The sequence below is a fragment of the Rhinopithecus roxellana genome, chromosome 13 (genome assembly GCF_007565055.1).
Source record: "Rhinopithecus roxellana isolate Shanxi Qingling chromosome 13, ASM756505v1, whole genome shotgun sequence".
NCBI classification, from domain to species: domain Eukaryota; kingdom Metazoa; phylum Chordata; class Mammalia; order Primates; family Cercopithecidae; genus Rhinopithecus; species Rhinopithecus roxellana.
The window spans coordinates 124,463,410-124,490,477 of NC_044561.1; the positions used below are offsets into that span (position 1 = coordinate 124,463,410).

The 27,068-nt window shown below is 41.1% G+C and overlaps 1 protein-coding gene and 1 pseudogene across 3 annotated transcripts in view; one reads left to right on the forward strand and one right to left on the reverse strand.

Moving 5' to 3' along the window:
• ADNP (activity dependent neuroprotector homeobox) overlaps positions 1-27,068 on the reverse strand; it is a 44,307-nt gene that overhangs the window by 6,815 nt on the left and 10,424 nt on the right. For 2 of the 3 annotated variants that reach the window (XM_030913893.1, XM_030913892.1), the window contains 2 exons: positions 8,161-8,273; positions 6,291-6,383 (listed from right to left, as the gene is read on the reverse strand). In XM_030913893.1, the coding sequence (XP_030769753.1) occupies positions 6,291-6,383; positions 8,161-8,268 (201 nt within the window). In that variant the 5' untranslated portion in view covers positions 8,269-8,273. The remainder of the gene's footprint in view (positions 1-6,290; positions 6,384-8,160; positions 8,274-27,068) is intronic. The other variant, XM_030913894.1, reaches the window with a different exon arrangement.
• LOC104662383 lies at positions 12,840-20,208 on the forward strand (annotated as a pseudogene).

A 27,068-nucleotide genomic window follows, 5' to 3' on the forward strand; every position in this document is an offset into this window, starting at 1 on the left:
TCCTCCTGCCTTGGCTTCCCAAAGTGGTGGGATTGCAAGCCACTGTGTCCAGCCCTAAAAAATATTTTTTCTTGAATAACCTCAGCTTGCTGTGGTTTATACGCTTTCCAATTTTTAACTTTTTTACTCTTTTGTAATACTTAGCTTAAAACACAAACAGATTGGCTGGGCACAGTGGTTCACGCCTGTAATCCCAGTACTTTGGGAGGCCCAGGCGGGTGGATTACCTGAGGTCAGGAGTTTGAGACCAGCCTGACCAACATGGTGAAACCCTATCTTTACTGAAAATACAAAAAATAGCCAGGTGTGGTGGCAGGCACCTGTAATCCCAGCTACTCGGGAGGCTGAGGCAGGAGAATCACCAGGAGGCGGAGGTTGCAGTGAGCCAAGATCAGAGCACAGCACTCTAGCCTGGGTAACATAGCAAGACTCCATCTCAAAAACAAAACAAAACAACACACATTGTACAGCTGTACAAAAATATTTTCTACCTTCATATACCTATTCTATAAGCTTTAAAAAAAATTTTTTTTTTTTTTTTTTTTTTTTTTTTTAAACTTTCCCAGCACTTTGGGAGGCCAAGGCAGGTATGGATCACAAGGTCAGGAGTTCGACACCAGCCTGGCCAACATGGCGAAACCCCATCTCTACTAAAAATACAAAAAATTAACCGGACGTGGTGGCGGGTGCCTGTAATTCCAGTTACTTGGGAGGCTGAAGTTGCAATGAGCTGAGATCGTGTCACTGCATTCCAGCCTGGGCGATAAGAGCAAGACTCTGTCTCAAAAAAACAAAAACAAAAAACCAAAAAACCCAAAAACTTTAAAAAAAATTTTCTTCTTAAAAACGAAGACACAAACACATACATTAGTCTAGGCCTAGAGAGAATGAGGATCAACAGTATCACTACCTTCCACCTTCACATCTTGTCCCACTGGAGGGTCTTCAGGAACAGTAACACATATGGAACTGCCACCTCCCATGGTAACAATGCCTTCTTCTGGATAACTGTGGAAGGACCTGCCTTAGGCTCTTCTTGAGGAAGTGTCACACTTACCAGGAGTAAGTCCAAGGTGTTTGTTTCCTTTTTTCATCATAGATTTGCTTGTAAGCAGATAATGAACCATGAATATTCTTCTCTATTAACGAAAGCCTTTTGGTATTGAGATCCATGTTTTCAAACTTTGTTGTTGTTGCTTGAGACGGAGTTTTTTTTCTCTTGTCACCCAAGCTGGAGTGCAATGGCACGATCTCGGCTCCCTGCAACCTCAGCCTCCCCAGTAGCTGGGATTACAGGCGCCCACCACCACGTCCGGCTAATTTTTTTGTATTTTTAGCAGAGACAGGGTTTCACCATGTCAGCCAGGCTGGTCTCAAACTCCTAACCTCAGATGATCCACCTGCCTCAGACTCCCAAAATGCTGGGATTACAAGTGCGAGCCACCACACCCAGCCACGTGTTTTCAAACTTAAGGAGCTTGCTGAGGTCTGCACTGCTAAATCCTTCACTCTGAATTTTCTTGAGGGTTCTTCTTTTGCTTTTCCTGCGGTTTCCTTTTCTCTTTCCTCTTCACCTATGCGTTCTTGTTCCAGTTCCCATAGCTCCTCACTAGTCAATTCCTCAGGAACCACCTCTAGGAGCTCTTCTATATCGTCCTCATCCACACCCAGGTTAAAGTTGTTTGCCATCTCAACCACAGACTTTGTGATTTATGCAAATCCTTTTAAGTCATGGACAAACCTCTTGAGTGTATTCTTCCAGATGTCATTCATACACTCCTTGATGACATCACCCCAAGCCCAAGCAAGATTCTTAATGTAGTCAAAGATATTGTAATCCTTTCAGAATTGTATCAGAATCTTCTCAGTGTCTTCCTCAGCTGTGATGACAGGACAAAGGCCTTTCTCAGATAGTAGGCCTTAAAAGCTGCTGTAACTCCATCAGTTGGATCAAAGAGGTGGTGTTTGATACCGGGATGAAAAATGCCACTTAAAGGAGGCATCTGCTTATTATCGACAATAAGCAAAAGCTTGAAGGGTATGTTATTCTCTCAATACTACTTCTCAATTTTGTGGGCATATCAATTCAGGACAGCATCTTGAAAGAGGAGCTGGGTCACCCATGACTTATGTCTCCTGCAATGCACTGGCCAAGTGTGTGTATATTGATATGCTTGAAGCCCCTAGGGTTCTCACTGTGCCAAATCACAAAGGGTTTCAATTTGTGGCCTGCAACATTGCCCCCAAGCAAGACTGTCATCCAGTCCTTAAAAGCCTTGAAGTCTGGCGTTGCTTTGGTCTCCTTATGGATGAAAGTGCTTTCAGGCATTTGTTTCCGGAATAGAAAGGTTTCATCCATACTTAAAATTTGCTCTGGCAAGTGATTTTCCTCCAGACTCAGCTTATCTAGAGTTTCCCAAAATTCTTCAGCTGCCTTCACATCAGCACTCACAAACTCACCACTTTCCCATTATGTAATGAAACTATTCTTTTTATAATTGTTTAAACCACCCAGAACTAGCAGTAAATTCAACATCACAGCCATGTCCAGCCTTTTCTTTCAACACCACACACACAGTTTTTGCTCTGCTCTGTGATCATCATGGTGCGGAGAGGTACACAGCACCGTGTGCACCTGTGTCTGCTCTTCACTCCAGGTCATCAGAAGCTTCTCTGTGTCTGATAAAGGTCCTTCTTTAATTTTTGTTAGTCTCATTGCCTTCAATGAAGCAGATGCTTTAACAGCTTCTGTCACTTTGCTCTTGTTCTTCCAAGATCGTAGCTATGGTAAAATGGGACATGCCTGACTGGCAAGAAATAACCATCACTGATTCTCCACCTTCGTAGTCCTTAATCACTTCTGTTTCCAGGTCACTCAACATGGCCCCTGACTGGCAACATTATGGATTTTGTATGCTTAGGGGCCATGATGAACAAAATACCATGAGATTAAACCAAGCACAAGAATATGATGCCATCAAGAGACGTAGTAAACACGAGCTATATGAGGCTGCTACTAGTTTACCATGAAAAGCTGTTTTAAAAAGTAGAAGTACACTCTAAAATAATACAAAGTATACATAGTAAATACATAAATACAGTTTTTGGTAACAGGTTTTAGCTGCCATCATCAAGCAGCCATGCGCGGGTGTGTCCGTCTGGTGCGGACCGCACATGCAACTACGCGCCCCAGGACTATAATGGGCCGAAAAACTTCTGTCGCGCAGCATTCACTATATAGTTGGCTCTTCAACATGGCTTTGAACTGCTTACATGTGGAGCTTTCTAACAAATGCAGATCAGATCAAAGATACAATACTCTTGGGAAGCTCAAATCTCCTATACAGAGAGCTAGCTTTTGGTGCCTGCAGGTTCCACAGGACCAACTGTGGGACTTAAATATGCAAGGATTTGGGTAATGAGGTTTTTTTTTTTTTGAGATGGAGTCTTGCTTTTGTCCCCCAGGCTGGACTGCAATGGCACGATCTCAGCTCACTGCAACCTACACCTCCCGGGTTCAAGCGATTCTCCTGTCCCGCCGCCCCTAACCCCTTCCAACCCCGAGTAGCTCGGATTACAAGCATCTGCCCGCCCGGCGAATTTTTGTGTTTTTAGTAGAGCTGGGGTTTCACCATGTTGGCCAGGCTGGTCTCGAACTCCTGACCTCAGGTGATCCACCCGCCTCAGCCTCCCAAAGTGCTGGGAAGACAGGCATGAGCCCCAAGCCCGGCTGGCAATGAGTTTTTAATCATTATTTGAGTGTACCACCTCTTATTTTTTTTTTTTAAGGTTAACTCTAAAACAGCTTCAGCCAGGTCCTTCAGGAGGTATCCAGAAGACGACACTGCCATCACAGGAGATGATGGCTCCATGTGTGTTACTGCTCCTGAAAACCTTCCAGTGGGACAAGATGTGAAGGTGGCAATGGTAATACCATTGATCTTGACCCTGTGTAGGCCTAGGCTAATTATGTGTTTGTGTCTTAGTTTTTAACAGTTCAAAAGTTAAAAAAAAAGTTTAAGACTAGTAAAAAGTTTGTAAGTATATGAAGACAAAATGTGTTTATATAGCTGTACAATTTTTTTTTATTTTTGAGCGGCAGCAGTGCTCCCCGTGAAGAGCAAAAGGGCAAAGCTTTCACAGTGTGGAAGGGGGACCCAAGCAGGTTGCCGTGTTTGTGTTTTAAGCTAAGTGTTATTACACAAGATTGAAAAGTTAAAAATATCAAGTTTTATTTTTTATGTAGCCTAAGTGTGTTTATAAAGTCTACAGTGGTGTACAATAATGTCCCTTCATATTCACTCACCACTCAGAGCAGAGGAAGTTCCCATTCCCGCAAGTGCCCAATACAGGTGTACCAATTTTTATCTTTTATACTGTATTTTTACTGCACCTTTTCTATGCTTCACGATGTTTAGAAACACAAATACTTACCATTGTGTTAATCACTCTTAGGGTATTCAGTATAGTAACATGCTGTTCAAGTTGGTAGCCTAGCAGCAACAGGCCACACCACGTAGCGTAGGGGTATACCAGGCTATACCACCTAGGTCTGTGTAAGTACCCTTTATGATCTTTGTACAACAATGACATCACCTAACAAGGCATTTCTCAGATGGCATCCCATCATTAAGCAATGCATGATGGTATTATGTGCTGTAAATAACTGTATGTGCTATACTTCTATATGACTGGCAGCACAGGTGTGTTTACACCTAGCATCACTACAAACATGAGTCATATGTTGCGCTATGATGTCATTAGGTAGTAAATTTTTCAACTCCATTATATTCTTATGGGACCACTGTTGTAGATGTAGTCCGTCACTGACCAAAATGTCGTTATGTGGCAAATGACTTCGGTAAAATTCAGGGTCCAGAATGTTTTAGTGCAATTACACAATTACAAGAGATAAAGCTGTATCTTTTGTTCCTTTCCCCTTTATGGATAAATTTTCATAGAAAAAAGGCAAATCTCCATTTTTTTCTCTGATTAAAGTACAGTATAGTCTTAGATTCAGTGCTGATCAGAAGAAAGACTGGTCTGAAAAGCTGGCTTTTCTTCTGTAAGCCTTGCTGTTCCTTCTCAACCAAGAATGCTTCAAAAGAGCTAATGAAGTAACAGCTGCTTTGATTCAAATCAAGAAGTTAAATAAAAATGTCCTATAGACTGTGAGGAGGGTGTGGTATTTAAAAGCCAATAATACATTATAGAATATACTGATATCAAAGAGTAACTTTCAGAATTATGATTGTTAACACTTATGCAGTCAGTCCTTCGATGAAGACAGGTGAACCGACACATGCTTGGCGAGACATCTTTTCTCCCTAGAAACCTACTTTGTTTCAGATACTGGTTTGAACCAAGATGAAATACTCTGCTTCTCCTCAAAGCTCAACTCTTCTTGAGTATTCAGCTATGAGGCTTTCAGATTGATAAAACTGAAATAAATGCTGTGTCCCACTGGAAAGCATTCTCATTCTAAGACTGCTGGTTAGTACCTCTGCCTGGGGTATTTAAAAAAAAAAAGTCAAATATCTGAGGTAAAGTTTAAAAGTACTAATTTCCTGAAAAGTATGTTCCAATAGATGAACAGATTATTAATGCAGAATGAGAATCACTCCTAAAATAAGTAATGGTAAAAATTAAATTGACAATTACCTCTATGCAAAAGGAAATACCACCTATACCTCCCTCTATCTGTATGACATCATCATCATCTACTGACACCTGCTGGCACTGCTAATATTGTTTTTAATGTCAATTTGTAAAAAGTTTTCTCTGTCACTGACATCCTACAGAGTCACCTCCCCAAGGCCTCCCATAGAAGTTGGGTGCCATTAACATAGAGAAATTAAAAAAGCTTAAATATAAGGAAGGGTCTTGTCTTTTTCTGTGCAGAAAAAAACAAGAATAGCAACACAGATGCAGAAAAACAGAGCCAGAGCACTTTTCGGGGAAATGGTGGGATACAGCAGGCTTCGTAACTTTTAAGTAACAAAATTTCCTTTTCTTCTTACACCTCAAGTTTCAGTCCAATGACAAAAAACCACAAACAAAAAGTTTTTCTTAGTCTTCCCACTGGTCGGGAAAATATGAAATGCAATTTTGACACTTTCGATGTTTGGCATTTGCCCACAATCACTGCATTGCCTAGGGCTGAGAGGAGTACACCAAGCAGCTGCCATCTGAGGCCTCCTGTGCCACCACACCAAGCAGCTGCCATCTGAGGAGGCCTCCTGTGCCACTACACCAAGCAGCTGCCACCTGAGGCCTCCTGTGCCACTTACCTGGTTTTTCGTAAGTGAAGGATCCCACAGGCCTACATCCTCCCATGTAGTGTTTTTCAAATAAAAGTCATTAGGTTCAAATTGTTTAAAATCCTAGAAAACAGTGAAAGAAGTTTACGAAAACATAGTGGTATAAATGCTAACCTCATCTTACATGTAAATCCCACCTCTTAACTAAGATGGGGAGAGGCACAGGAAAACCAACGTCAATAAGGACTTAAACTAGGAGTGATGAGGCTCTTAAATATAAAAAGGCATATGGAAGTTGCAGTCTACATTTTATATTAACCAACCACTTTCCTGACGGTCAGCCAGGTTTCCAAGGAAACTGCTGGAAGTTCTAATTAAGTAAAAAAATTCAGCCACACACTAATATCAAAGCACTTTTCATTAGAGTACTGTAACTTGTCAGTTACAGTACTGGAATCACGTCTAAAATAGCAATGTTTGCTTATAGCACTGCAGATACGATTTCTGGTTCTGTGCAAAAAAAAAAAAAAAGTTTTTTGAGGGAAGGGGGCAGGAGATCAGATCAGAAAGAAAACTCAGAAATTTCAAACGCAAAAAGGCAGAAAGAAAGCTATTCAAAGAAAGTTAAGCAGTATGATGTTAAATTTATACTCTCATGAAAAAATTTAATGGTCCACTTCCCTCCAGACTAGGAAGATTGAAAGTCTTAGGGTAAAATCCCACTTGTTCCTAAAAAGTTCACAGTTCAAGGTGGAAAATGAAGTCTACACATAAATAATCATAGGAGGAACAAATCAAATGCATGATAGAAAATGTACTGTGATGTTGGAATTATTTCTATGAAGATGACCCCACAGAGTGCAAAGTGAATGGACTGTTTCATTTGGGCAGATCTACCTGAACTTTGGGGTTGGAGACGGGCTACTTCCACACTTGGAACAACATAACTAGAGAAGTCGACTTTTGAGCAGCTTCAGTTTCCATGACATACTCTTCAAGTGTTATTAGTGGAACTCAAAATAAGAAAACCTGTTGCATGAATGAATTTGCTTTTTTACTTCCAATTCCATTCAAACATTTACTGACCACCTATTATGTGCAAAACATTGTGCTAGGTGCTGGGGCTAAATGGATAAACAAGGTAGCTATGGTCCCTAGCCAGCTAGAACTTAAAGGTTAGTAGGGGAAACAGCTTCAAACATTTCTTTTCATTCAGGGACTTTGACCAACAAACCGTTAAGACCTGAAACAGTGAGATGTTGAAAAGGAGGAGACCACTGTATGGCTATCCCACAGGGCTGTTATAAAGCTCATAGAATAAAACAGCTTGAAAAACAGTTGATAAAGCCCAAACTGTTATACAAGGGGGAAAGTAATAGTCTATGATGGGTCAAAAGGGGCAACAAATGCTCAAATCCTAAGGAAAGAGACGACAAGCACCCACACAAGCATGCCTCAACAATTAGAAGGTCAACCAGAACATTCAAGCGTATCAGAATGAGAACAGGCTTTGAGTCCCACAGACACTGCCACTTTCTCAGCTGCAAGGCTGGGCCTATTTATTGGTTCTTCATCTGTAAAGTGTAGATAAGAATTGCTACACTGCCTCCCGCCTCCATGGTTGTTCTAAGGATTAAACGTATAGACAACTTTACGACACCTAGTTCAATGCCTGACATGCTTAAGTCCTCAATGGTAGCCTTTTGCTTCAGGATGCAAAAATGAAAAAGCCCATTTTAGGGAGAAAGGCACAAGTTACGCTGTTGAGAATGCTTTCATGAGCTACTGCTGTGGCTGAAATTCAGAATCACATCTAAGATTTAGCCATCATGGCCACTGACACAAAGTAATGGATCAGAAGCTGAGTCATGTTAAAATTTAAAAATGACATGCTACTTACTTCTATATGTTCTTTACAGTATTCCAACCCAATGTCACTAAGTATTTTTTTCACAGTTTTCCGGGCTTTTCTTAAACTGCCAAGATTGTTGACAGGAAGTTGGAACATAGTTTCTATTGGAAAAAAAAATTTAAGTCAAAGTCAAAACACGTACAACTTGTAATATTTACTAATTCCACTGATGACAGGATCATAAACCCTACCCATCTGACAAAAAAGGTGCACAGGTATCCTCATCTAGTGTGTACACACACAGACACACACGCTTGCATGTGCATATGGCTCGACTTATCCATCCATCCATCCATCCTTTTTTTAAGACAGAGTCTTGCTCTGTCGTGCAGGCTGGAGTGCAGTGCAGTGCACTCATGGTTCATGACTGCAGTGCACTCACGGTTCACCATAGCCTCAACCTTCTGGGCTCAAGTGATCCTCTCGCCTCAGCTTCCCAAGAGGATGGGACTCCAGGAGTGCGCCACTATGCCCAACTAATTAAAAAAATTTTTTTTTGTAGAGACTAGGTCTCACTATGTTGCCCAGGCTGGTCACAAACTCCTGGACTCAAGCCATCCTCCCACCTTGGCATCCCAAAGTGCTGGGATTACAGGTGTGAGCCACTGAGCCGGGCACGTATCTACTATACTTTGAATACTTAAAGCAGGCAGGCAAAATAAGTACTCTCTGACCTTCCCAGTTTTTAACAGGACATTTTGACTATGAGTCTAATCTGGCGTAATTCTGATAAGACTTTTAAAAAACAGTTCAGCAATGAACTTCAAGTTGAAAATCAGAGAAACAATAGCAATCAATTATTTTTAAATCAAGTGTTCTTTTCTCCTTTTGATGTTGAACATCTGAAAACAGAAAAATGCTTACCAGTTCATCATCATTACACAGTTTTGAGTGCCAGGGTAAAAAGGTTTTTGTTGAATTGCAACTGTCCTGCCTACTGCTATGGTATTCTTAAAAAAAACCAAACAAACAAAAACCAAAAACCTTAAGTTTCTGTATACTTCCCAAACTAAATACAGTAATGATATGTGACTCGACCAACACATGCCCCCACTCCACCCGTGCCTGCAACACACCTGGGCAAAGGCACTCACAAATGTTAACTGTTACAGACTTTAAAGAGGATCCTTTTGAAAAAACGAAAAGCCTGTATGTGTGTAAGGGAACTGAAAAATTATTTTAATGGCCTCATACATTAAATTAGATAGATCAACTTTCCCAAGTTCCTTAAAACAAAAGCTTGTCTTTAATGAGAAAATAAAATCAGTAAAACTTGGGCAATTGAGAATATGTATGGTTTCTAATGAGATCATAAATGCTTCTCATAATATCATAAAAATTTATCAATAATCCAAATCTAACACAATTTCACAGAATATCAAGTTCTAAAACCCAAAATAGCAAAAACAAAAGGCAACGCACCAGGAATCAAAATTTAATATATGCAAATCCAGTTTTCTAATTAATAAAGGCTGTTACTCTGTAATACTAATATCATCTGTAAATGGCAAGTCAACTAATCCAAATGTAATAAAATGTTGCCTCATTTATTACTCTAATCCAAAATCAACGTTAACTACAAAAAATGGGAAATAAAAGGAGAGAGTGAAATCTACCAAAATCAAACAGTAACCCCTAGAAATTTTCAAACTGGGTATGTTACTCTAACTTAGAAGTCTCAAAATATTCTATATAAAGTACCAAAGAATAACTGGGGCCAAAAATGAAAAGTATTTTGAAAAAAACTTCTCGGCCTTATCATAACTCAAAATAGAATTGCTGCTCACTATGAAGCAGTGACTGTGATGTCCCCTGCCCTCTCTGCTCTGCTAATAATCTGACTATTGTGAAGCCAACTACAGACTTAGAAGTCACTTCTGATATAAATTAAGACCAAATCAATTATTTTTCGTCCAAATTGTATTGCTAAATTATTTTAAACCATCTTTTTGTGGTGGCTTAAAATCGGCAAATTCTTTAACACTTGCTTCCTTTAAAACAATTACTACATGCTGGGCGCGGCAGCCCACACCTGTAATCCCAACACTTTGGGAGGCTGAGGAGGGCAGATTACGAGGGGTCAAGAGATCAAGAACAGCCTGGCCAACATGGTGAAACCCCATCTCTACTAAAAATACAAAAAATTAGCTGGGCATAGTGGCACCTGCCTGTAGTCCCAGGAGGCTGAGGCAGGAGAATCGCTTGAACCTGGGAGACGGAGGTTGCAGTGAGCCAAGATCACACCACTGCACTCCAGCCTGGTGACAGAGTGAGATTTCGTCTCAAAAACAAACAAAAAACAAACACAGTTACTACAAACCAGGTCTTTTAGAGAGAAGCACATGCTAGAAAAATATTTCAGAAATACAGAAAAGTGTCACAGGCTAATTCTGAAGAAACCAGGTATTAAAATGGATGCCCACAGATACCCAAGACTGGGAGGAGACATCTTGTTTCTCTATTCATTTCATAAACTCTCTTTGGGCCAAAATTCAGTTCTTTGGGAACTTCCTGAGTGAACTCTGCTTCACACTTCATAAGAGATGTGTCCAGAAGCCGGACATTAATGGTTTCCCTGCCTTCTGGATGAGTGGCTCAACAATCTTAGAAAAACAAAGACATAAAGATTTGGAAATGCAGCCACCACTTGGGTCATTAGTCTATAGAAAACATTAAGAAGAATCAAGCGGCAGCTTGGGGGAAAGAAAAACCCATTCTTTTAAGCGCCTACCCACAGCTTAAAAAGTTGGTTTAAGACATTAAGGTGAAGCATCTCACTGCCTGGTAGGTATTTTTTTCTGAAAAAGTGAGTATGCCCATAAGGGAACTTAGTTGTAAGAAACTTGTAATTTATAAAAAGCGGTATTTCAGCCACAGAGTTGGTGTTGGGTTTACTTATCTATTTTGAATTTAAAAGGCTTATAAATAAAGCAGTGACACTGCTTACTGGGAAATGCTGTACCGAAAAAATGTTATTTTGCTGTAGGCTTAGTAACTAAGAGGAATCTGTATTTTTTTTTTTTTTTTTTTGGGGGGGGATGGAGTCTCGCTCTGTCGCCCAGGCTGGAGTGCCGTGGCAGGATCTCGGCTCACTACAAGCTCTGCCTCCCGGGTTCATGCCATTCTCCTGCCTCAGCCTCCCCAGTTGCTGGGACTGCAGGCGCCCGCCACCACGCCTGGCAAATTTTTTGTATTTTTAGTAGAGACGAGGTTTCACTGTGTTAGCCAGGATGGTCTCGATCTCCTGACCTCGTGATATGCCCACCTCAGCCTCCCGAAGTGCTGGGATTGCAGGTGTGAGCCACCATGCCCGGCCTTTTTTGAGACGGAGTTTTGCCTGTTGCCCAGACTGGAGTACAATGCACAATCTCGGCTCACTGCAACCTCTGTCCCCCGGGTTCAAGCAATTCTCCTTCCTCAGCCTCCTGAGTAGCTGGGATTACAGGTGCGTGTCACCACATCACACTAATTTTTGTATTTTTAGTAGAGACAGGGTTTCACCACGTTGGCCAGTCTGGTCTCAACTCCTGACCTCAGGTGATCCACCTGCCTCAGCCTCCCAAAGTGTTGGGATTACAGGCGTGAGCCATTGCGCCTGGCCAGGGTTCCACTTTTCATCCAGGCTGGAGTGTAGTGGTGCAATCACAGCTCATTGCAGCCTCGACCTCCTGGGCACAAGTCATCTTCCCACCTCAGCCCCACCAGGCAGCTGGGACTACAGGTGCACACTACCACGCCTGGCTATATTTTTGTTTTTTGGTAGAGATGGGGTTTTGCCACATTGCCCAAGCTCGTCCTGAACTCCTGAGCTCAAGAGATCTGCTGGCTTTGGCCTCCCAAAGTGCTGGGATTACAGGTGTACACCACCATGCCTGGCCAGGAATCTATGTTCACGTTAACTCAGAACATTCTACATCTTTTCAGCGTAAAGATTATAATGCTCTTCATATGCCTATTTCTGACATTCCTAATAACCTTGGAAATTCCATAATGTCCCTTTCTCCAGAAGTGTGTGCCCTCCATGCGTTTGCTCATGGAGGTCATTTCTCTAAGATTTTCTCCATTTGGAGCTGAAATAACAGTCCTTATGCATTGGCACCTTCAAAAGCATTTGCAAAGATTTTTTTTTTTTTTTGCTTTAAATACTTTCTCAGTAGATAAAACAAGCACACAATTCAGAAATATAAGCAAAGAGGGCTTCCTTTTCACTCCTATCCCACCAGCCACGCAGCTCCCCATCCCAGAAGGGGCCATTGTTACCCTTTCTTGTGAGCTTTTTGAACTATAACAAGCCAAACAATTCCTTGGAAAAAGTTTCAATCAAACTCTACCAGTCAAGCATTATGGATGATAAGAAAAAGAACAGAAGGACCCTATGTTTCTTTGCATCTACTGCTTGCTGTTAAGAAACCTAAGTTCAAATCAATAGCTGGCTCCAGGGTTCATTAATGTTATCCATTTGATTCTCCTTTACAAGTCTGGACAAGGGATCTATATTTAAGTAACTGAGGGGTGGGAACAGAATAGATAAGAAATTATCTCTGCCTGAAATTCAGGGTCCTTTCCTCACTTTTGAATGCAAAGAGAGCTAAAAACTAAAATATAGATAAATATTACTCTTTAGGGAGAAAGAAACCTTAATACTAATGCCAAAAATTGTCCCAGAGATGGGTTTTGACATGTGGAAAGATGGGCATACTGTCTCCCCAGATTTGCCCTTTGGTAGCTAATCCTTTCTCTTTTGCCTCCTTATCGGCATGGCCATTTAAAAAAAAAAAAAAAAAAATTTGCCTGGTGTGGTGGCTCATGCCTGTAATCCCAGCACTTTAGGAGGCCAAGGCAGGTGGATCACCTGAGGTCAGGAGAGTAGCCTGACCAACATGGAAAAACCCCATCTCTACTAAAAATACAAAATTAGTTGAGTGTGGTGGAGCATGCCTGTAATCCTAGCTACTTGGGAGGCTGAGGCAGGAGAATCGCTTGAACCCAGGAGGCAGAGGTTGCGGTGAGCCGAAATCGCGCCATTGCACTCCAGCCTGGGCGACAAGAGCAAAACTCTGTCTCAAACAAAACAAAACAAAACAAAACAAAAACCAGAGGAGCATCATTATTCCAATACCAAGGAGAAGTAGCTCCCTTCAGCCAAACCTTTCAGCTCATGACATAAAAAAGGAAAAATATCCAATTTAACAAACTCATATATATTGTTCATCTGTTAGACAATAATTTTTAAAGCACTTGCACTTAGCCACTCAACTATGCTAGGAATAGAGAGATGAATAAGACACGGTTCTTCCATTTCAACAGTCCATTTCTTCCAGGTTGGAATACACATAGCCAGCCAGCCCTCAGTCAGTAGGGTTTAGACATTTGTTTCTGCCTGCCCAGCCCAGCCTCCTCTTGGAGCTGCCTCTGCCACAATTGATGGAAGAGAGAAAGTTACTTTTCCAGCAGAGCATACACGACTCAGTTTGACTAGCTAAGAATATTTCATCTATGTAAGATAATGACCAGTAGAGTTGGACATGTCCCTTAAACAGGGCTGACACTGACACTGAAAACAAGAGTTGGGACCTGCCATCACATGAAGTAAGCAAAGGCAACAATCCCTATTGATATTGTTTAAGGTCCTCAATGCAGCTGTGCCTGAAGAACAGCACTTCCCTATGCCAGCCTTTTCCAATATATATAAACAAACACATTATGGTTTCTGCCTAAGTTCATGTCACTCACAACCAAAAGTCTTGACAGACCCACTAGGCAGTGGGACACAGAAGAGAAAGTAAATAATTAAGAGGGAAGATACGGTTTTTTTTTTTTTTTTTGGAGACGGAGTCTTGCTGTCGCCCAGGCTGGAGTGCAGTGGCACGATCTCGGGTCACTGGAAGCTCCGCCTCCTGGGTTCACGCCATTCTCCTGCCTCAGCCTCCCGAGTAGCTGAGAATACAGGTGCCTGCCACCATGCCTGGCTAATTTTTTATATTTTTAGTAGAGATGGGGTTTCACCGTGTTAGCCAGGATGGTCTCGATCTCCTGACCTCGTGATCCACCCACCTCGGCCTCCCAAAATGCTGGGATTACAGGTGTGAGCCACCATGCCGACCAAGATAGGGTATTTATACAAAATAATTACACTTGTGAACTGGGTCTAGTAAAAAGAATAGGAGTTTGTAAGATGAAAGTTACTCTAAAAAATGCTTTGGCTCTGATTTCATCAAGTGAAAAAACAAAAAACACTATATGAAAAGAGTTAACCTAAATTCTCAAATAATTCAGAGAAAGCTCAACGACCTATTAATAATAGAATTAACATTTTCAAGTGTTTTATTTACAACTGAAAGTAACTAGGTGTGGGTACAATGTCTCATACCCATAATCCCAGCATGTTAGGGGGCCGGGTTTGAGACCAGACTGAGCAACACAGCAAGACCTATGTAGAAACGGGTGTGGACCTGTAGTCCTAGATACACAGGGGGCTGAGGTGGGAGGATCACTTGAGCCCAGGAGTTCAAGGCTGCAGTGAGCAATGATCGTGCCACTGCACTCCAGACTGGGTGACAGAGTAAGGTCCTGCCTTTAAAATAAATAGAGAGTAACTAGCTTTTTGGTAAGCACATGCCACCTGATGAACTACATGTAAACGTTCTGTTATTATTATTTTTGAGAAAGGGTCTCATTCTGTGTTACCCAGGCTCGAGTGCAGTGGTATGATCACAGCTCACTGCAGCCTCAATTCTTCGGGCTCAAGCAATCCTTCTGCCTGAGCCTCAAAAGTAGATGAGACTAGAGGCAGACGCCACCACATTCAGCTAATTAAAAAAAAAAAATTAATAGGGGTCCTCCCTATGCTGCCCAGGCTGGTCTCCAACTCTTGAGCTCCAGTGATCTTCCTACCTCGGCTCTGCGAAGTGTTGGGATTACAGGTATGGGCCACTGTGCCCAGCCAACATTCAATTTTGGAGACTAACACTGTTAAGTGAACAAGACATACTCATTTCTATTAGTCCTTGCAAATTATACCCACATCTACTGATTAGGGCCCAAACATTGAAGTTGTACTAATCCAGGCCCAAATCCTATTCATGTGCTTTCTTACAAAGAAGAGTCAGACGGCTGGAATGAAAATCTGAGATTCATCTAGGTCCTAGGCTACAGATAAAGTAAAACCATATGCATGATATATGTATCTGTGCAGAAACTTTTCAGTTTAAGTCCCATCTACTTTTGGTTTTGTTGGTTGTGCTTTTGAGGTCTTAATCATGAATTCTTTGCCTAGATCAATGTCCATGAGAGTTTTCCCTAGTTTCAGGTCTCACTTTGAGTCTTTTTTCTATCTTGAGCTGATTTCTGTATACGGTGACAGATAGGGGTCTAGTTTCATGCTTCCGCATCATGGTAATCCAATTTTCCTAGCAACATTGACTGAATAAGGTGTCCTTGTACAGTATTTGGGTGATGGATACACTGAAAGCCCAGATTTCTTTTGCTTTTTTTTTTTTTTTTTTGAGACAGTTTTACTCTTGTTGCCCAGGCTGGAGTACAATGGCGTGATCTTGGCTCACTGCAACATCCGCCTCCCAGATTCAAGCAATTCTGCCTCAGCCTCCTGAGTAGCTGGGATTACAGGTACGTGCCACCACGCCCGGCGATTATTTGTATTTTAAGTAGAGATGGGGTTTCGCTATCTTGGCCAGGCTGGTCTCGAGCTCCTGACCGCAAGTGATCTGCCCACCTTGGCCTCCCAAAGTGCTGGGATTAGAGGCATGAACCACCACACCCAACCCTAAAAGCCCAGATTTCACCACTGAACAATATGTCCGTGTAACAAAACTGCACTTGTATCCCTTAAATTAATACACATAGAACATTTTTAATTAAAAAAACCTGATCCTCTCTCTCTTTCAAGTATCAAAAGTAAAAACATTTACTCCACGTACCAAGAGGTACAGAGAACTTGGCTCACGAGGAAAAAATATTTGTAAGCTCACTGTACAGTGGAAGGATGATGACATAACATTGATAGCTGTGAACTTTAAGCGAAGAGGTAATTAACTGACCAACAATCACAATCATTTACGAAACAACTGCTCTGCCAAAAGCCCTGGATCTAGTCAGAGGCTGTACTCAGCTTCTTCTGGGTCAGGCAGACGGATAATCACCCAACAGATGACAGTCCTAGTTTAGCAGGCTCAAGGTAAGGTCTGCAGGATCTGACACACCAAGAATTAGTGGAACTTGTCTATGGTAGTTCTGCAGAGCTACCACATCAAGGATGGCACTGTATAGTCTGTATTTTTAGGGGCAGAAAAAAAGCAGAAAAGCATTTACTAGTATCATCTGAAAGTAAAACAAAGACAAAACAAACAAAAAGATAAACCTGTTTTAGATAAGCAAAAGACAACCCAGCCGAACACCTCTGAACAGGCACAGATAAGCCAGAAGAAAAAGCTAGCCTCCAAGTCCAAACTTGTCCAGATCACATTTTAAACTATTTCAAGTGCGGATCTAGTACGTCATAGTGTGTCCTACTTTCCTTCAACTGCAGGTGTAACTTTGCTACTTTACAATGTTCGGGAACCCAAACCTGCACATATCCCAAAGTGATGATTAATGTATCAGTTACAGTGAATGCAGAACTTTCATTTCCACTAGGAAAAGAATCTCTAATATTTCAATGAGAGCTACACAAGGATCGTTACTTCTTCCTGGTTAACACCTAAACATAAGCTGCACTTAGCCTAAACCAGTGATTTTTTCTTTTTTTTTTTTTTTGAGACGGAGTCTCGCTCTGTCGCCGGGGCTGGAGTGCAGTGGCCGGATCTCAGCTCACTGCAAGCTCCGCCTCCCGGATTCTCGCCATTTTCTAGCCTCAGCCATCTGAGTAGCTGGGACCACAGGCGCCCGCCACCTCGCCCGGCTAATTTTTTGTATTTTTAGTAGAGACGGAAGGTTTCACCGTGTTAGTCAGGATGGTCTCGATCTCCTGACCTCGTGATCCGCCCGTCTCGGCCTCCCAAAGTGCTGGGATTACAGGCTTGGGCCACCGCGCCCGGCTAAACCAGTGATTTTCAAACCTCATTTATTTTTTTGAGATGGAGTCTCTCTCTGTTACCTAGGCTGCAGTGCAGTGGTGTGATCTCAGCTCACTGCAACCTCTGCCTCCCAGGTTCCAGCGATTCTCCCACCTCAGTCTCTCAAGCAGCTGGGATTCCAGGCACATGCCACCAGGCTGGGCTAATTTTTTAACATTTTTAGTAAAGATGGGGTTTCGGCATGTTGGCTAGGCTGGTCTCGAGCTCCTGACCTCAAGTGATCTGCCTGCCTCGGCCTCCCAGAGTGCTGGGATTACAGGTGTGAGCCACTGCACCTAGCTTCAAACTTTTTATTTTTTAAAAGCTGTGAAATCCTTGTTTCCAAAGGAATCTTAGGTGAAATATAAAAAAGATAAAAACTAGCGGTGCTCAGGTTGAGAGGAAAAAAAGGTTCCCTGCCACCAGTACCTCCAGGAAATAGTCACTAATCTAAAGTAAGCCTGTCATGCAAATTTATGCAAAAGTGGCAGGTTACCGAAATGTAGAATCTGGGCCTAGATGGCTACAGAAGAATTCTGATAGTTTACTGAAAATCTTCACCAAATAACATTAGTCTGATCAAAGTATGAAGTGATAGGGAATCCACAGTAAACCTAAAGGATCAGAAAATAAAAGTTTACAGTGTGATTTTTAAAAAAACATTTCTACCCTAAAGTTGTAAAGAAAAACACTCTCTCTCTGGGATTATCTTTTACCTGGGGTTGGGAGAAGAGAAGAGTATGGAATCAAGGGCTAGAAATGATGCTATTACTAGTGAAGAAAATGGCAGCTGTCAGGATGGGCACCATGGCTCATGTCTGTAAACCCAGCACTTTGGGAGGCCAAGGCAGGCAATCACTAGAGGCCAGGAGTTCGTGACCAGCCTGGCCAACATGGCGAAACCCCATCTCTACTAAAAATACAATAAAATTACTTGTGCATGGTGGCACATACCTGTAATCCTAGCTATTTGGGAGGCTGAGGCCTGAGAATTGTTTGAACCTGGGAGGTGGGGGTTGCAGTGAGCAGAGATCACGCCACTGCATTCCAGCCTGGGCAACAGAGTAAGACTCTGTCTTTAAAAAAAAAAAAAAAAAAAAGGGTAGCTGTATTTTCTAAGTTAATAAAAATTAGGAAGACAATCAGGCTACTACGATATAAACAATTTCATTTTTTGATAACATCAACCCAAGTTACTATGTAAGAATTTCAGACCCTTGATACTTAAATTACTCCAACTGATGCTGATGCAAGAATTGTTACATATATCTTATAACCCCCACTGGGGTTTAAGAGTAAGATTTTTGAAGTTTCTTTAAACCAATGATCTAACTAAAAAATGTTAAGTTATGCTGGCAATTTTCTAAGAGGGACAAGCATCTGATTCTCATGAACAGAATCAAAGCATCAGTTAACCGCTACCTGTGACGACACTTTTATTTAAAGAACAGATTTTGTTATGTCTCTGTGGAAACATTCAGTACCTGTTAAGATAAAAACTAATCAGAAAGAAAACATCAATCCTGGGAAAACAAAACAGAGGGGTATGTGTCTAACCTAACGGTCTGCAACTGGGCCTACAGCGGAAAGCTGGAGGAGGTGAAGGAGAGGATTCTGGCCAATAAATCCCTGGCTATGAGAACTGACCAGGACAGAAGTGCACTGCATTGGGCAGGCTCAATCAGACGTACATAAATTGCTGAATTTTTGTTTCAACTTGGAGTGCCAGTAAATGATAAATACTATGCAATATTGGTCTCCTCTTCAGACTGCTGTTTGTGCTGGCCAGAATGAGACTGTAAAAAGCCCTTCTGGAAAAGGTGCTCAAGTGAATGCTGTCAATCAAAATGGCTCTACTCCCCTACATCATGCAGTTTCCAAAAACAGGCATGAGATTGCTGTCATGTTACTAGAAGGCGAGGCTAATCCAGATGTTAAGGATCATTATGAGGCTACAGCAAAGTACCAGGCCACAGCCAAGGGTAACCTGAAGATGATTCATATCCTTCTGTATTACAAAGCATCCACAAACATCCAAGACACTGAGGGTAACACCCTCCACACTTAGTCTGTGATAAGAGTGAAGAAGCAAAACTGCTGGTGTCCCAAGAAGCAATATTTACATAGAGAATAAAGAAGAAAAGAAACCCCGCAAGTGGCCAAAGGTGGCCTGGGTTTAATACTCAAGAGAATGGTAGGAGATTAAACAGCTTGGATTTCTTCTTACTTTGTATGTTGTGATGCTGTCCCCAGTGTCCTGGAAAATAATGTACTTGGGCACAAGACATCATCTGCAAATGTTTTCTCACCTTCAAAGTCTTACAAACATGTTGACTACTGTTCCTGTTGAGGTTCTTGTCCTAAACTTACAGCTTGCTTTCCGGGCACTGCATAAAAACTATTGACATTGTTCTACTGTTGTCATATATTCTTGTATACTGAATTTCGGCTAATTCTGAGTAAGTGATTCCGTGGCTGTTGTGAATCTTCAGTACCCCCCGAGCATGCACCTTGTATCAGTCTCTCAAATAGATTAGCTCCAATAGCAACAGGCTAGTCCTTCTGCTAGATGGTTCTAGATGGACTCCCTCCGTGATGTTCCTCCATACAGTTAAACATCCTAACTTGTTTTTCAAGCTCACTCAGGCCTATGCCAAATATTATTTTTCCCCAACCATGAGATTTTATTTTTGTGACAGGAGGAATATTTACATATTTTAGTGGACCACATTTTAAGTTGGGGGTTGTGCTCTAAAGTAATGAAAAACAACTTCCCATGTAAATGTGTATTTTTTTTTGGATAAGCTTTCCCCAGATAAAATGTATGGTTTTTAAAAAAGAACGTTTTAAAGTACCTATATCAAGTCTTCTTATATTGAAAAAAAGTCAAGCTTGTTAAAATGATATGTAACAAAATATATTGATTTGTATTTCAGAAACTAAAAAATAAAATGTTGAAAGAAAAAACCATCATTCTTGTATTTATGCATTTTCTTTCCTTCCTACCTTTCCCTCAGCAACATATTTAATACCTGTCTATATCACTCACTGAATCAAAAACTGTGGTCACAGTAAAACCCTATTTCTTCTTATAGCCAATAAGCCCTTTTTGTTCCTATTTTAGGATTTGCATCTGAAGTAGTGAACATACTTTATTTTATTTACATGTGCCATTAAGCCCTACATTTAAATCAAACCAGTTGCAAAAAGGTTTATATATTTGCATTTTAAAAAATTAATCTTATACAGCTTTGCTTTAAGATTGAGAGCCTACAGCCAGTCTGGAAATAATCACCCCACTCAATCTTTTTCTAAAATACACAGCCCTGAACAGAGGTAGCCGATTTCCATTCTCCTATAAGCTTGGGCAAAAGAGCTTCCAGTTGCCGGAAACTCTTCATAGAAAAGCAGCTCTGATACCTCCTCCTTTTCCTCTCCTCCCTCCCCAATCCACAAAACACGTAATTCTGACTATCCAGGGCAGAATGATCTTCTGGATTAGCAGATAAAACTGTGCAGCAAGAGAGAGGTAAGAAAATAGTTTAGTCTCCTCTTTCCTTAAGCTGACTGGAAAATGTACAGTAGTACTGAGGCTAAAAAGGGGGGTGAGGGAGTTAGAGAACCAGGAAGATTAGAAAGAAAACTACTTTGCAAATGATGACACTTATGTACTGAAAGCTAAATCTGAACAATGAACATCAATTACATTGCCTAGGATAATCGTATTAGAACACTCTTAATAAAGATAAGCGGTTTCTGTATTCTTCTATTTTTACTAACTTCACTGGACTTTTACTATTCTCCCAGTTTGATAATGAAAGATAACCAAATACAAAACTGCCTCCAAAAATAAACATTGATTTTCTTCAAGTTTTTAACTGTTATCAATTATTCTTTATAATTTTTATAACCATTTCTTTAGTGTAAATTTATGCAAGGCGAGAGATGGTATTTTATCTAAATACAGCATTCCATACAAAAATGTTTAGTCAAAGTAATATTTTTTGTCACTTTCCATCAACATGTGTGAATCCTTTCTAAAAAAAAAAAAAACATGCTCTAAAAGATTGTTGCCTGATCACCTCAAGTGAGAGGGGGCACAAAATCCCACCAGGCAGCTCATTCCACACTGGACAGCTTTACAATGTTGTGTAACCTGCCCATAGCTCTCAGTTAGGCTATAAATTCCCCAGTCACATGACAGCCTTTCAAAACTTTAAGACACGCCCCTCTTCTCCCAGTGAACCAGGATCAGTTCTTCTCACCATTCCTTCCGTGATCTCACAGGCCACTCTCCAAAGGATAAGCTCCAGCTTGTCAGTCTCCCCGGTTCCCTGGATAAACTGTTATTCGGATGTGACATATTCAGGAGATGTCAAGTGAGACAACACTACCCTAATTCTGGACATTATTTTTCAATTAATGCCCCTGAAAAGTGCATTTGTGTCAGTGGCATCCATTTCATACATATGACATAAAAAATATTTTTTAAAATATGCAGTGCCTTTTCAGAGTTAGCTTGTTCAGCTGGTGAGGAAAAAGGTAGTTTGGACTGAATCTAAATCACAATCACCAGTCTTCAGTGTCTCCTCAACTGCAGGAACACAAGCATTCTGTTTCTGAAATGAGGGTTGGAAAAACAAAACCAAAAACGAAAAAACAATGTCCAGTACAGGCCTTAGGAAAGTCAAAAGACTGAGATTCATCTTTCAAATCACACCATCAACTGAAATCCGTTATGAAAAAGCAGCACTCTGAATCACTGAACCCAGGGGTTGCCTAATCTAAACTCTTCTCATCTTACAAATTAGCAGCTGAGGTGAAGCAACTGCTTGCCCATGAGCGAGCTGGGTCTCAAGGCCACCCCCCAGACCTAAGAAGCAGCACTCCTCTCATTACCCACGCAGACCGAACTCTATCTCTGACATTCACTCAAAACAGCAGCATATTCCCTACACATATCTGAAAGTGCCAGAACTTCAATACCCAAGGTTGAAATGGTCTTCAAAAATTAAAAGGCTCAGCCAAACCAGCTGAAGCAGTAATACAGAGATTAAGAATCTGTACATATCTCAAGTCAGTCAGATGGTTCCATCACATCCAGAGAAGAAGAATTCAGCTCTGAGGACACTTGTCTTAAATCACTCTTACAATCACCATGGAGGTCAAGAGTCACTAGATAGTCACATCTGAATAATGTTTCTATCAAAATTATAAGGGCAGTGTCTTGTAAAATGAAAACCACAACCCTGATATCCTTAAATAACAGGCCAGCTTTTCAAAAAACAGATGTATCTTATGTCTCCCCTTTATTATTTCCCATTGTTAATCCTCTAAGCATGGTCTTCTGAAAGTCCCTTGGGAAACTAGAGGCTTCCTTTTTTGAAAGGAGGGAGTTAATAGGAGGCTTCTCTGTTCTCAACTACCTCCAGGCTCCAGTCAAACTGGGAGAACAGTTAAAAGTCCAAAAAGTTACATAAGCAACTGGGAAGCGGGAACACAGGACCACACATAAACTTGTATATCAACGTTCTCAGCAGCATTATTCATAATACCCCCAAAATAGGAACAACTCAAATCAACTGATAAATGAAACGTGTTTATATCCACATGATGGGATATGATTCAGCCATGAAAAGGAATAAAGTACTGATACATGTTCCAACATGAACCTTGAAAACATTATACTAAGTGAATAAAATCAACCACAAAAGGCCAAATATTGTATGATTCCACTCATGAGGTACTTAGAATAAACAAATTCATAGGAATAGAAAAGTAAAATGGTGGTTGCCAGGGGCTGGGTAAAGGAAGAAACGGGGATTTATTAACAGGTATAGAGTTTCAGTTTTGCAAGATTAAAAAAGGCTAAAATGGTAAAGTTTATGTTTACTTTACAACAATTAAAAGTAAACACATTCTTTTTTTTTGTAAAGTGATTACTGGGAAATTTAAGGCAGCAGTGTTGATTAGGGAAGCAGACAAAGTCTGCTTATAATTTCAAGACCAGGGTAGTCTGGGTTCAAAATCAGGGGCATTTCTCACTGATGGGTCTCTCTACCAAAATGTGAGTATTAGGCATTTGTTAATATTCCCCAGAAAAGGACAGATCCTCTAGAACAAACCGTGGACGTAACACAGCATTTTGAAGGTCTATACAAATTTCCAGACCATTTTTAACACTATAATCATTTAATATAAGTAGTAATACATTAATGGAACCTAGGCGGCTCCAAAACCTTTAAGTACTTAAAGAAAAAAAAAATGGTAGAGTTCACGTTATTGGCAAATCTGCTCCACTCCAAGAGGCCAGGGACAGTGTATTATATTACTTTTGGCAATGAAGGCCCTGATTCACTCTGGCTTAACTAATAGATTTAATACAGCTGGGGTTCCTTCAGTGAGACATTCAACTACTCTGTTTTGCAAACTTGAGCGTGTGGCAGTAGAGAAAAGATCTTCAGACAATTCCCACATGTTAAATTTTCAAATCACCTTAAGTTTCCGCTACAAAAGCAGAAGAGCAAGAGAAGAGGTCCTGGGAAAAATGAAATGGAAAGCTTTTGAAAGGTAACAGAATGATGAAAAATTTAATTTTAGCACTTTAAGGAAGTTTGTTTTCTCTCATGCTGGTGTAGTGGTGTAGTTCATTAACAGCAAACCAATAATCTAACGGTAAACAGCCTGGTTCATCACATTACCTACCAATTATACAAAAATTATAATCACACTGTGATTTAAAAGTTTTATTTATTTTAAAAGCTCATCACAGGTGATCTCAGAGATTTAGTAAAATACAACCTGAAATAGTTAACAGATACGGCTGGCATTTATGTCTATAAATTATTATCATTACATATTATCTTTTAGCACATTCATTTTCCTAACCTCAACTGATGGACTAAACAGAACCCTTAAAATATGCAGCAGTCCTCCCACCAGCCTCTGATAACCACAGATCTGCTGTCTCTATGGTTTTACCTATTCTGAGTGGCTCATGTAAATAAAATTAAACAAGATGAAAAAAAAAAAAAAAAATACGCAGCAGGACAAGGGTGCCATCTCACAGGTGTGGCTCCCAGCTCCCAGCACTTTGGAAGGCTGAGGTTGGAGGACTGCTTGAGCCCAGGATTTCAAGACCAGCCTGGGTAAATATAGTGAAAACTCTACTTAAAAAAAAAAAAAAGAAAAAAAAAATATATGTATATAACCAGGTGTGGTGGTGCAGGCCTATAGTCCCAGCTACTTGGGAGGCTGAGGTGGGAGGATAGTTTGAGCTGCAGTGAGCTATGATGGCGCCACCATACTTCGGCCTGGGTTACAAAGGGAGACCCTGGGACTTTGGTTTTTTTTCCTGCTGTATCTCTAACATCTATGTCAGTGGCTAGAACAAAGCAGGCACTCAATAAATGCAGACTGAATGAATGAATCCCTGCCTAGAAAAGGCTTACAGACATGACATCCAATAAATATTTGCAGTGAAAGAGGCGATATATCAGATGTGTCACAAACTAAATCCTAGGCTGCTTCATGTTTAGTTCATTCTCAGCAGGAAGGGTGGCAACAGCTGCTGAGTTGGGGCCACTAACTTAGGTGGAGAATCTGCATTTACTGCAAAAAGCTTCTGGCGCAGGTCCAGAGGCCAGAAAGCAAGGTGTTCTAGGAACTCCCTCCTTAACTCCACTGAGTCAGAATGGTTGCTATGTCAAGCTTCTGAGTAATAAGGAACGACATGACTGGACAGGCAGAGTGAGGATAGGATGGGGACCCTGAACGTGAAGCTGGAGTCTGCTGCCATGTCTGGGAGGCACCGAGGAGATGCTGCAGATATCAAAGTACAGAAGGGACATGATTCTAATGGCACTTTAAGAGGATTAATCTGGGCTGGGCGTGGTGGCTCATGCCTGAAATCCCAGCACTTTGGGAAGCCAAGATGGGCGGATCACCAAGTCAGGAGCTCGAGACCAGCCTGGCCAATATGGTGAAACCCCGTCTCTACTAAAAATACAAAAATCAGTCGGGTGTGGTAGTGCATGCCTGTAGTCCCAGCTACCCGGGACGCTGAGGCAGAAAAATTGCTTCAATCTGGGAGGCGGAGGTTGCAGTCACTGCACTCCAGCCTGGACAACAGAGCCAGACTCCATTTCCAAAAAAAAAAAAAAAAAAAAAAGAAGCATTAATCTGGTTGTATTCAGCAGGTTCCATTAAGAAAGGTCCAGAGGGCCGGGCGTGGTGGCTCACACCTGTAATCCCAGCACTTTGGGAGGCCTGACCAACATGGTGAAACCCATCTCTACTAAAAATACAAAAAATTAGCTGGGTGTGGTGGCCAGCGCCTGCAATCCCAGCTACTCGGGAGGCTGAGGCAGGAGAATTTCTTGAGCCCAGGAGGCAGAGGTTGCAGTGAGCCGAGATTGTGCCACTGCACTCCAGCCTGGACTCCATCTTAAAAAAAAAAAAAAAAAGCCCGGAGGAAGTCAATTAGGTAAGAGTAGATACCAGCCCTACCCAACCCTCAATCACCTGAGGGAGCTTACACCCATGCCCATCTTCTCAATCTGAGAGGTCTGAGAAACCATCACTGCCTTAGGTATGAGATTAAATAGGATACTGTGGTGATAGTAAAAGGAAGAGAAAAGAAAAGGTTCACAGGTGAAGCTTATAGCCTTAAGTCAAAATTTGTGCCAATATTATTTTTATGGACAAAAATTTACCCATCAGCCATATGTAAAACAATTTACACCTTGTAACTTCAAACCTCCTTAATAAGAGATAGGATGACATAGCACAGTAAACTTTTATTTGTTATAAAATAAAGATAGGATGCAGTGGTCCACCCTACAGTTGGACAGATCTGTATTTAAATCCTCGCTCTGCCACTTACTAGCTTTGTGATCCTAAACACGTTATTTAACCTCTAGAGGTCTGTTTTCTTATGGTATAAGCAGAAGGACACTATCTAATTGTTTCAATGTCAGAAGGATTAAATGAGATGATGCAAGTTAATGCTTAAGGCAAGTTACCATTATTACCTTAAACCAGATGAGATACTAAAATAATCACTTTGAAAATTCTGAGTTCACACCAGGGCATAACCTCTCCAAAAAGCTCAAACTATTATGACTGAGACTCAGATGTGGTTGCCATAACAACATCTGTTCTTGTACACATTACAATGTGCTACATGCACAGTAGTGTTTTTATATAATATTTTACATCTGTGTGAGCCATTCATACTCAGGTTAGCATATTCCCAACTTTACAAGCTCAGTGACACTTAAAATATTTATGCAACAGAACATCTGCAACTATCTTAAGCAAACCCAGGTGACTTAACAGTTATGTAGAAACATAAAGCTGTCATCTCGATTTTGCATATCTTATGTTTTAAAAACTATATGGAGTCACTGGTCTTTCAGGAAGATTTGCAGACTACAAGACTGGTGCCCACAACCGGAAAACTGCTACTGTGTTGTTGCTTATCCTGATGCTTTCCGTATTCAGATTTCAGGCAAGAATTCTAGCAGTGACCACCAGAATTTCCAGCACACCAGTAGAACCAGTTGTTTTCAGGTGGAACTCCTCTAAGAGTTTAAGATATGTATACAAATAGAGGGATGATGATGCCTGAGGGACAAGGCGACAACTGGGCAGTCAGAGGTCTGGCCTCCTGACACTTCATCAATTTAAGAGTTCACCTAAAATTGTATTTGAAAGCCGGGGAAGATGCCTCAGTACTTAAACAAGAAAAACAGACTGAGGATCCTTTATAATATACCAATCTAGGTTTAGGAAGAGTGTAAGGTGAGGAGCACTTCCCAGTTT